Source organism: Larus michahellis, chromosome 12 (genome assembly GCF_964199755.1).
Source record: "Larus michahellis chromosome 12, bLarMic1.1, whole genome shotgun sequence".
NCBI lineage: Eukaryota > Metazoa > Chordata > Aves > Charadriiformes > Laridae > Larus > Larus michahellis.
This window is the reverse complement of record NC_133907.1, coordinates 5,428,388-5,439,811: the sequence shown is the minus strand read 5'-3', so window position 1 is coordinate 5,439,811 and position 11,424 is coordinate 5,428,388. Positions and strand designations below refer to the sequence as shown.

General features: G+C 59.1%; 1 protein-coding gene across 1 annotated transcript; it reads right to left on the bottom strand.

Annotated features, from left to right (window-relative positions):
• Nucleotides 1-130: 130 nt before the first annotated feature.
• On the bottom strand, nt 131-11,217 carry HCK (HCK proto-oncogene, Src family tyrosine kinase). Its single transcript, XM_074605282.1, has 13 exons — nt 11,120-11,217; nt 9,465-9,588; nt 9,004-9,046; nt 8,630-8,729; nt 8,383-8,481; nt 8,114-8,217; nt 7,621-7,770; nt 6,994-7,146; nt 6,475-6,657; nt 5,926-6,002; nt 3,278-3,431; nt 2,873-3,004; nt 131-1,512 (listed from the first exon to the last, which is right to left on the bottom strand). The coding sequence occupies exons 2-13, from the start codon at nt 9,585-9,587 to the stop codon at nt 1,310-1,312; spliced, it is 1,521 nt and encodes a 506-aa protein (XP_074461383.1). The 5' UTR covers nt 9,588; nt 11,120-11,217; the 3' UTR covers nt 131-1,309.
• Between the last annotated feature and the right edge of the window lie 207 nt (nt 11,218-11,424).

The window sequence follows — 11,424 nt, the reverse complement described above, 5'->3', positions numbered from 1 at the left end:
GTCCCTCCGGTACGACCACCCCGCTCCACGGGCCAGTCGGGGCCGGCTCCGAGGGGCGCTGCGGGCCCCCAGCCTCGTCCCATCCGCGTCCCCCCCCGCCCGGGGTGGGGAACGTGAGGAAAGGCCGAAAGACAGGAGGATTTATAAATACTTTATCGATTACAAAAAGAAGCTTCCAAAGCTGATACAAAAACATAGAAGCAACGTTTTTTCCTCTTTGTATGAGGAAAATAGAAAGACAGGCGCAGAAGCTCCCTCCTGTAAGATGTGCAGGGCACTCTGAAAAAGATACTCCACCTTTTCCCTATATAACCAATCAGTAAATACTAAAAATAAACAACAACATAAAATGAGTGTGCAAGGAACGCTGGGTTTGTTGCTGGTACTGTCTGTGCCCTAGTAGATGTGAACTCATGCCTGTGAGCGGAGCCATGGGCCTTTGCCATGGAGGGGCAGGGCTCCTTGGGCCAGGGCCAGCTGGAGAGGTTCCTCCCAGGGCAAGCTTGGGGGGATCCATCCAGGATCTGCCTTGTAAAGCACCATCGATGTCTGTCCATACCCTGCAGCACGTGCTGCCCACCTCCTCAGCACAGCCTCACCCAAACCGGTGCTCTGCAGAGCGGGGTACCACGAAAAATACTGAGGAAGGAAACCCAGGAGAGTGAGGAGAGAGACATATTTCTGCGACGCATGACATTTAAAAACCAGGGTCACGCGTTGAGGACAAGCCAATGTGCTACATCGCAGCATGCCCGTGTGAGAATCCACTGGGATTTCCCCGACACACAGGGACTGGGAGGCGTGGGCGCTGCACAGCATGCCCGGAGCGTAACGGCATTTCGCAGAGGCGAGTGCAGCTCAAACACTTGCAAAACAACACGATAAGATCTCAGGAGTTAAAAACAAAAACAATAATCTGGGTTTTTTTCCTTTGTAGCTGAAACAGGCCTGGCCCCAGCCCTCCTTGCATGGTGCTGCCAGCGCAGGCAACCATCGTCCAGCCAGCGCTTCTCGGAGCAGCTGCCTTGCGGGCACTCAGGCAGGTGTGAAAGGCACAAGGTATGGCCCCGCATCGCTTCTCCCTCTGTCCAGCAGCCCTGGGGGGGCTGGCGTGAGTGTGGCTTCCTCCTGCCCCTCCTTCCAGCCCAGCCACACCAGGAAGGGTCTAGGTCCTGGGCCAGTCTGGCAGAGGAAGGCGCGCGCGGGCAGATCACGAGTGGGACAGGAAAGAGCGAGGTGCATGTGCTGGCTGCCGCTAACACAGCGGGCATAGTGCAGGGCGTCTGCTGCCTCCACCAAGCTTCCTGAGTTATGGCTGCTGCTGATACTGGCTCTCTGTTGCAGTAAAGAAATCCTCCAAAACGCTCTGTGTGTACTCGAAGGTGGGACGATCCTCTGGTTTGGTCTTCCAGCATCTCATCATAATATCATACAGCTCCTCGGGGCAGTTCTCTGTGCGGGGCATTCGGTACCCGTGCTCCAGGGCCCTGATCACCTCCACGCTCGACATCCCTGGAGAAACAGGGCAGGTGAACATTTCATGGTTTATCACTTGATTTCTTTAAAAGGCAAAAAACCCGCCCAAACCCAAAACTACTCACCCTTTGGGCAATGTCACTAGGAAGATAAAGGACAGGTTAAAAGGGTTGGGAAGGGGGGAACTCCTACTCCAGGTCAGGGAAATATGTGAACAACTGAGATGCTGAGTTAGTTGAAGCATGCAGTTTTGTACTCCAGGTGAGCAGGTCAGATGGGAATTATAATTGTTTTGTGTAAATCTTCACAAAATAAAGGCTACACTTCTCCATCTGCCGAGACTTTAATGAGCCATTCTTTCCAGTGTCACTGATAAAAATAAGTTAGTGTGAAGGCAGAATTGGTCCTTCCCCAACAACCCTTTATGCCACCCCACATCCTTCATGGTCGGTTGGTGGCAATGTTTACTTTTCTTATAGAGAATAATTTCCCATGGAAAAAAGGTACAGAGTAAACAATTGGTATAAAATATAGGGCTGTTGCTAATGATGACGATTTACAGATTGTTCAAGCCTTCCCAAAAACACCTGGCACAGCTATCAGTCATGAACTGATGGGCTACTTCCAAACATGCTTAATCTGCAGGAAGCAGAAAACCACGGGGTAGTGCTGTGACACAAACCCATGAGCCAGGAACCTGTGGTGCCTGATACCCGCTCTCCCAGGGACATGCAGCACATCCCGGGGCAAGTCAATTATCCTCTCACATTAAAAACGTGATCTTCTATTTTAGAAAAAGAAAGACCAAATCTTGTCGAGATCCGGGCTACTGTTGGTTTCTCATGGAGCTGGAGGAGCTCAGGACCTCCTTGCAGGATCAGCCCCAAGGCAGTACATAATGTAGCTGCCCTTCTCCCCAGAGCGATGGGCACCCCAAAGTCAGCACTGATTTCATGGACTGATTTTGTGGGCTCCCCACAGGAGATGTCCCAGCGCTGCTTTGTGGAAACTGAGAAGAGGGGACCCATGTCACATCAGCATGGATTTCAGGTCAGTGAAAACAGCTGGTGTCCACTCAGGACTCCCAGGGACAAAATCTTGATGATCTTCCTAATTGTCCATCCTGGGTGAGCTCTTGTCCATAAATGAGTGGTGCAGAATGCTCGGTGACTGTCTCATGCTCTGGGCTACTCTCCATGGCTCACAGACAGAATTGCCATCTTGAGACCTTGTGCTACCATCTTAGAGCTCTGCTCCCAGTGTGAGAGTCAGATTTCTCACTATTCCCTCTGTTTTCAGTGATCTAACTTCACGGAGAAACAGATCGCACGGATGGGCCCAGAAGGTGGAGCGTGTCTTTTGGAACCAGATCAGAGGAGGCATTTCACCACCTTACCTGGGTATGGGATGCGCCCGTAGGTGATGATCTCAGTCAGGAGGATCCCAAAGGACCAGATGTCTGATTTTATAGTGAAAGATCCGTAGTTGATGGCTTCTGGTGCAGTCCATTTAATGGGAAACTTGGCACCTGGACAAAGAGATCCAAGGGGAAACATGGCCTCAAAAAACCCAAATGCTGAGAAACTGGTGGCGAAATACAGGGAACAAGAAACAAACAAACAGAAGAGGAAGGTGTGAAGCGATGCAAACGAGAGGAGCTTCCTTCATCTGCCCGTTTACACAGCGTGTCCTTCCTGGGGTCCTTGCCACCAAGGTTACGCATTGATAAGTGGCTCTAAGGGAATCCCACAACCCTTCACCGTCTCAGAAAGTGGCCACACGCCCCCCGCATCTCCCGCACCTTCCCGGGCCGTGTACTCATTGTCTTCAATGACTCTGGCCAGGCCAAAGTCTGCAATCTTGCACACCAGGATCGCCGACACCAGAATATTGGCAGCTCTCAGGTCTCTGTGGATGTAGTTCCTCTTCTCAATAAAAGCCATCCCTTCTGCAATCTGTAAAAAGGGGAAAGACAAAAATGCAAAAGAGGCTGTTTGAAATAACACAACCTCCCCAACGCAACTGCTACCAGGAATAGAAAGAGGTTAACTGCTTCTGGTCAGTGCTTGGAAAAGGGGTGAAAGGAGGCTGAGTCACAGCAGGAGATGTGACCAACTCTCCTCTTCTGCGTGGGAGCCACTCTCCGTGGAGGGAATCCCTTGCAGAAGAGGTTGGGGTTTGGGTGACCAGCCCGACGTGACCCATTTGAGTCCACGTGCAAGAAAAGCAGCGAGAACTGCCATCCGAGGAGCTGGTGTGGTCACAAGCAAGTGCTTGTGAATGTCCACAGGGCAAGGTACAACTGCTTCATCCGAAGCCATGCAGATGTGAAGAGGAGTAAATCATTCTCTGTTCAGAGAAGATGTGAGACCAACCTCCAAATACCTCAACAGCTGCTTGAGGGAAGCAGGGAGCAAACTGTCCTCTCTTTCTACTAAGGCGACAACGAATGGACTTTAATTGCTGCAGTGAGGGTTGGCCAGTGTTGCAGAGCTTCCTCGGTGAGGACAGAGAAGCACTGTGGTGGGTTCTCCCAAGGGGGGTGGGAAGATGCCTGGGGTCTTCAAGAATAGCTTGTGAAGTGTCAGTCCTGCCTGGGGGCTGTGATGACCCCTGTAAATCCCCCTCGGCTCTGTCTTGTGAAGTCTCTACACTCATCAGGTGCGGCTGTGTGTGCAGCTATTAGCGCCGATCAATGCAGAGATACCTGGCACGTGCACGACCAAACCCCAAATTTGTGCCAAATTATCCCATGCCTGGATGCTACCAGCATCTGGGAGGGGAAGGGGCTGGAGCAGCCAGAGGGGACACTCCCCCCCCATCCCCGTCACACTCACGCAAGCCAGGCCAGGGTAAAGTACAGTTGCTCACACAAAATACAGAAGTACGCAAACCCTGCAAGAGCGGAAGGATTATTTCCATGACCACACGCATGGTTTTGCTCGCAGTGACTCAGCCCCAGCACAAGCCTGCCTTGCGAGCTGCCTGCCTGCTTGCCTGCCTGCCTGCCTGCTGCCTGCACATGAAAGCGCTTCAGCCTTTGCTCCTCCGTGCTGCAGAGAGCAGCCCCTCCGAGCGACGGGGACAAGCCGGGCGGTTTGCAGGAGTCAGCTTGCTGGGAACAGATGGCGCGCACGAGTGCACAGCTGATCAGCAGACACTGGCGCAGCCGGCTCGAGTGGCCAGTGACCCGGTCTAAGCCCTTGGGGTCCGGGCTCCCGTCCTGGCTTTCCTGTTGCATGGGTACCTCTATGAATTATTTCGTAGAAACACCAAGCTTGGCTCAAAGGGTCCCTGGATTCAGCCAGCCTCTGGGGACACTGCAGAAGCAGCAGGGACAAGAGAGTGGTTGCACAAATGATTGCACACACGAAGCTAGATGTATAACAGCACGTTCAGCTGTCCTCAAAATCAGCTCCTGAAAACATCCCCCAAACGATTTTCACTGAGTCCTCCTGCCTCTCTGGCTGCCTTCCCACAGCCCGTGACAACCCTTTGGCAGGTAGATGATCTTAATGAACCGCAAACCTCCTGTAGGCATTCCTGTGGGGTAACAACACGCTACACTCCCTTCTAGAAACCGTGCCCGGCTCAACCTCCCAGGCACTGCGAATGCAGCAGAACGGTCCTACTGTGGATTTCCTATTAAACCCATGAAGCTTAACACTGCCACAGCTGAAGATGGGTCCTTGCCAGGGGCACAGCCCTGGTGGGTGTAAGACGCTGCCCTGGCGCACCGCAGCTCGTGCCAGGGTGGCACAGGGTGGGCGTGCGGCCACACAGGGTTTTGTGGGGTTTTTGCAAAGTTTGCAGATCGCACAGAGCATGTTGTTTGCAGGTAACCATCACATCAGCAGCAATGGATAGGAATCGATAGCTTTGCCATGGTTGCTCCCCGGGGAGCCATGGGCTCAGACAAGCCACTCCAACCAGCACCAGGACGTCCTGGAGAAAGGACCGTGCGAATGTCCGCAGTGAAAACAAGCATCAACCCTCACCCCCCACAACTTCCACAAAACACAACGGCACTGCGGGCTGCAGAAACCACAGTGGCCTTAGCAGACACGGATTTCCCGGATCCTCAGAGGGACAGCCTGGCCAAAACCCCCCGGGCTCCGTGCAGCTCCGGCGAGGGACTGTGCTGCAGTTAACGGGCTAGCGGGAAGGAAGCCACCACTTCTCCTTTCACACACACCTGCTGCTGTGCGGGCAGCCGGACCCGTGGGGCGAGCAGGCAGCTTGCTGCCCGCAGGGTATGAGGGCAGCACCGCAGGGAAACCTCGCCGTCTCCTTTCCTGCTTCCCCGCCATCCCCAGTGTTTGCCTGTTCAAACAAGGCACTGCCCAAGTCCCGCGTAAGCTCCTGGGCCCCTCGATCCCCCCACTCACCCTTCACAGGGGCAAGGGGGAACAGGAGTGGGGAGCTGGGGAAGGTCTGCTCCCTCCTCACCTGGGCAGAGAAGTCGATCAGTTTCGGGAGCGGCTGCTTTTTCCCCTCATCACTCTTCAGGAAATCCAGCAAACTCCCTGCAGACAGGGAAGGGCTGGGGCTGACAGCTCGGCCAGAGCCTGTGCCCACCCTGGGGGTGGCTGGGGTCCTGTGGGCGGCACAGGGTCCCGGGGAGCCGAGCATGACATGGGGACTCAGTCAGGAAACACATCTGACCACCCACTCTGCTCCCATGGGTTGTGCAGAGGAGCAAACCCTGCTGCAGGCTCCCTCCTGCCTTGTGGAGCGCTTCTCCTCATCTGCTCCCCTGTCCCCATCCCTCCCTCTCCCAGGGCTGTGACCGCAAGCCCCTGCCCCAGCCCCTTGCCCCAGAGTGCTCAGACACACAGCGGCAGGAGCCAGCCCCGCTCCCAGCACCCCGGCAGCCGGTGCAGAGCCCATGGCCAACCCCGGGGATGCAGGAGGGGCCGATCCTGCACCATCCCTGGGACAGCCGGGTACTGCCGCCTGCCCTGGCCCGCAGCGACCACGCAGGGGCACGGGCAGCACCTTTCTCCATGAACTCAGTGATGATGTAGATGGGCTCCTCCTTGGTGACGACCGCGTGCAGCTTCACCAGCTTGTCGTGCTGCAGCGTCTTCATCAGGTTCGCCTCCTCCAGGAAGGCATCCACGGACATGCTGCCTGGCTTCATCGTCTTCACCGCCACCTTGGTGTGCTTGTTGTAAGTAGCTGTGGGGTGGTACAACAGACCATTCCCAGCCTGCCCAGTACCCAGGCACTGGGAGCACTGGATTTTGGACCCAAAGCACCCACTCCTGCAAGACAGAGCTGCTGCACAAGGGCTGGAGACCACACACAGCCCAGGGCTGTCCACACGCACCCAGCCCTGAGCAGTCCCTGCATTAAGGCCAGGGCCACCTCCACTTCCCCGTGCTCCTCTCCCGCAGGTCGCCCCCTCCCTGCCTTTTCCACCTCACCATCCCTCCACCTCCTCTCCCATCCCTCACCCTTCCTTCTCCACCATCACCACCATCTTCCTCCCAGCTGCCTCCCCCTCGCTCTCACCCATCCACACTTCGCCAAACTGCCCGGCTCCCAGCTTCTTCTCCAGCCTCAGTGACTCCCGAGGGATCTCCCAGGCATCTTTCTCCCAGGGCTTCTGCGGTTTGGGCACGCAGCAGGGGTAGGTGAGCTTCTGGCACAGCCCGTCACTCTGCCCTGCCGGGGAGAGCCAAGAGCCATCAGCCAGCCTGTCTCACCGGCCACTTTGTGCTTCAAAGCAGAGCCCACAACAGCCTCCATGGCCACGGGGCATGTCCTGGCACCACGCACCCCACTGCAAACGCTGAGGACACATCAAACACTGGCCATCATAGCCCAGCCCTGCTGGCATTGCTCTGCCCTGCCGGGCATTACTGCATCAGGGCACCAGCTGGCCCAGGGAGGGGGAATCCTGGCCACTGCAGGCATATGGGGACACTGACACCTATGGCTGTGATGGCCAGCAAACCATTCAGTGTGCCAGAGGAAGGTCTGGGATTCGCTCCACGTCACAGCCAGAGCCACAGCAGAAGCCCAGTGGTGATGGGCAGGAGCCCCTCTGGCTCTGCACAGCCCCAGCTGCCCGGCGGCTGCTCAGCTTGGGGACAAAGCCCTGTCTGGGCTGGCGGGGGCAGTCACCCCAGGGCTCACCCTTGTAGTACTGGACCAGCTCCTGCAGCGTATCGAAGGTGCTGCGTGGGGAGATGTAGAAGCCGCCATTATCCAGCGTCCGGATCTTGTAATGCTTCACCGTGCCGCCCTGCAGGTCGTTCCTGTCCCGCACAGACAGCGAGTAGCAACCTGTTTGGGAAGGGGTGAGCTGTCGTCCCCCGTGCAGAGGGCATGTCCCCACTGCGACCAGCCATCCCAGCCTCATGGCACATCTGGTGCCATCACCCAGCAGAGCCACCACTGCCCCCTCAGCCCCCAGCAGGAGGCCAGCTACGCCTGCACCCCAAACACTGAAAGCACCCTCAAAGGGGGATGTCCCCCCTGTCCCCACCACGGGCCTTGGATATGTAGCACCATGGGCTTTTGCAGGGACACTCACAGCAGGACCGTGTGACCCCCCAGTCCCTGCCCCACAGCAAAGCAGAGCCCCCGGTCTGGGGAGGTGACTCCCACCATAGGCAGCCCTCCAGACCTTTCGTCGTCTCGCTGTCCCGTATCATAAAGGACCCGACCACATTCGCAGAGCCAAGGAGCTGCCGCTCCGCGTCCTTCCGGCTGATGCCCTTGAAAAACCACCTGCAACCAAAACAAATGAACCAACGAACGCTGATGGGGCTGGGAGAGCTAAGGCTGGCGTGGGGCAGGGCTGGGGGCAGGACATGGGGCAGGAGTGGGGACAGCTGTGGTGGGGGAGTACAGGACTGTGTGGGGCCAGGGTGAGCCACTGAGGGATGGACTCACTCCTCCGTCTCCAGTGAGTCAGCTCGGGCGACGTAGTTGCTGGGGATGAAGCCTTCACGCCCTGTTGCCAGCGACTGTGCTTGCCACCACTCCCCCGACCTGCGACAAAGACAGCATCGGGTTGGCCCATGGCACCCAGCACTGGGCACTGCTGTCTCCTCCAGGGGCAAATTCCAGAAACAAACCCCAGCAGGGCCATGCAAGCCTCCAGGAGACCCCAGGGCAAGGGGACGCCAGCAGCACTTACTCCTCCAGCACCTTGAGCCGCTCTCCTTTCTGGAAGCTCAGGTCCCCAGTGTGCATCGCCTCGTAGTCGTACAATGCCAGCACCACATTGTCCCCCGAGCCTGCAGCGAGGGAGCTCCCTGGTCACCCCTCACCGTGCTGGGATGGGGCACACAGCCACCCCTGCCATGTGCAGCCAGGACCCCGACCAGAAACACTGCAGCAGCCAGCGCTTCCATCTTCATCATGTCACAGCCACGTCCAGCCTTCGAGGAAGCCCAGAGCTCCCGTCCCGCCAGGACCAGCAGCGTTTAACCCAGGCAGGATAGGACCTGGTCACCCTCCCCACACACGCTCCTGCCTTGCGCACCCACTTGCAGCTCCCCCTGTACCTACCATCCTCAGGCGGGGACGCGGCCACGCTGGGGACATCATTGTTCTGCAAAGTGGGACAAAACCAGAGAGTGATGTTGCGGGTGGCAGAGACTCGTACCCCATGGAGATCTTGGTCCCACCACGGCCCCGGCCCCCAGCAGCAGGGGGGCACCCGAGGGGCAGCACTGGCGCTGCCTGACACAACTTGCCCAGCGCCAGCATCTCTGTCCCCTCCCAACACCTTCAATTTTCTCTCCCTTTTTCCATAATTCCTTGATTCCCATCAGATTCGCCCTGTGCTTTGCCCCAGCATGGACTGGGCTCCCATCCCATGGCCAAGCCCCCTGCCCCAGGGCACAGGCACTGCTAGCACCTGCAGCTGGCCCTGCTCTCGGTGGTGGCAGCTCTGGCGAGGAGAGGGGCTGAGCTCCCCATGATGGTTCAGCCCTGCACCCCCAGCTTGCCCAGTAGACCCCACTCACCCTCCTGTTGGTGGCCGTGGGGTCCTTCACATAGTGGCCCTGCTGCAAGCTGGGGCCAGGGTCGGGGTCGGTTTTTATTATCTTATCTTGGATGCCGGCTTCCTTTGACTTCACGCAACCCATCCTGCAGCCAAGGGAGGGGAAGTGAAGCTGTTGCGACAGAGGTGAAAGCCCCACTCCAGTCCCGTTCCCAGCATCTCCCGCCTGGCACGGCACGGGGCTGGCACATGGCAGGGAGAGGTGATGCCCACCCAGCTGCAGTGCCATGGGCAGAGAGGGCTCCGCTGCCCCATCAGAGCCGAGGTGGGTGGCAGCCATGGGGTGCTGGGGCACCCAGCCATCCCTCGGTGTGGCCGTGGCCCCCGCACTGCTGTGGGTCACCGCTCTCCACTGCGCTGCCCGGCTGCTCTCTGCCAGGTTGGAGCTGCCTCAAACAGCTACCAGTCCAGGGCTAATGCAAATGCTCAACTTTCTCCAGCTCCCTGAGAACCACCAGCAGGAAAATATGCTGCAAGAAGCAGTGAGTGTGGGGGAAACTCCCCGCAAAGGCACTTCCCTTGTCCGGGGGAGACCTCAGTGCAGAGAAAGGAGAAGGTGTTGTTGGTGACAGCGAAGGAGGAAGCTCAGGGCTAAGTGAGGCCCCACGATGTGCATGGGACCACTGGCCTCGGTGGGGGAGCGGCCAGGCATTATTAGCACCACCTTACTCCCACAGTCCCCTAGGGACGTCACTGTCACTTCCCAGACACCCTACAGTCACTCCTCATCTTTCCAAGAGTGCCAAAGCCTCGGCTGTCCCTGCTCCCCAGGGCAGAGCAGGAGCCGCAGCAGCAGTCCCAGACAGCACATCCCCCTCACCAGGGATGCCCCGGGCTCAGGCTTGGGACTGGCCACCAGAAAAGCCCAGCACCAGTTCCCCTTGGCAAACCCACGCAGCCCCTGGCTGAAACACAGCCACGGCCTGTGCCGACACTGCGGCAGGTATTTTCTCTGCCCATCCTGCACTGGGTTGAAGCATTTGGCCCTACAAAGCACAGACACCTCTGGGGGGTACAAGCGTCCCGCAGGCACCCAGGCCCACAGCATCCTGTGCACCGCCACACAGTGACCGGGGGGCCATGGCTTTCCCGACGGCTCCTGCTGCAGAGCACTGAGGCCTGCTGGCACAGGGAATGCCGGCGGGAGCAGCTGTTCCTGGGGTGTCCCACCCTGGAGAGCCACGTCCCACAGCCCATGTGGCTGTCCCCAAGCCATGGGGACCGGGTCGGGGACCAGGTGGGATGGGGTGAGCCCATCGCTCCAAGAGCGTGGCTGCCCGCTGCCCTGTGCCCTTGCTGCCCCGTGCCCTCGCTGGCAGGGCAGGTGGTGGCGAGTCCCCAACAGCCCCTGCAAGGCCACCGATAAGGGACCACCTCCCCGGGAGTGCATCGTGCCCCTCCCGGGACACCCCGGCATTGTCTCCCCCGGGGCCCCCAGGGGCCGCCGCACCGAGCGGGTTCGGGATGGGACCGGCACGGAGCAGGACCGAGCCAGCGGCGGCTGGACAGGGGCAGGGACCGACCGACCGGGCTGCCCGGGACCGGCCCCGGGGATCCCCTGCCCGGCCCCGCCGCCCTCGGGGCTCCGCGCACGGCTCGGCTCCGCTCCGCTCTCACCTCCGCCGCCGTCCCGGGGCACGTCCCGGTGCCGCTCGCCGTCCCGGAGCCGGGGCTGCTGCCGCCGCTGTGCCCTGCCCTCTGCGCGCCCGCCGCCCCGCCCCGGTAAAACCACGCCCCGCCCCGGTAAGGCCCCGCCCCCGGTGCCGTTCCGGGGCCGCGGGACCACCCGACTCCACCGGTGCCGCCCGACGGGGGGGGCGTGGCCGATACCTCCCTCTACCGGCCCGGGGGGACCCAAACCGGGATGGGAGCAGGGACTCCCATCACGCACCAAACGGGACCCTCCCGGTCCAAGCGGGATC

Coding starts and splice junctions, on each gene's coding strand:
- HCK (XM_074605282.1), bottom strand. CDS start 9,587: ATGGGTTGCGTGAAGTCAAAGGAAGCCGGCATCCAAGATAAGATAATA. Junction 8,482..8,629: donor CGGCTCAAGGTGCTGGAGGA/GTAAGTGCTGCT, acceptor TCTTTGTCGCAG/GTCGGGGGAGTGGTGGCAAG. Junction 3,005..3,277: donor TGAGTACACGGCCCGGGAAG/GTGCGGGAGATG, acceptor CTCTTTGTCCAG/GTGCCAAGTTTCCCATTAAA.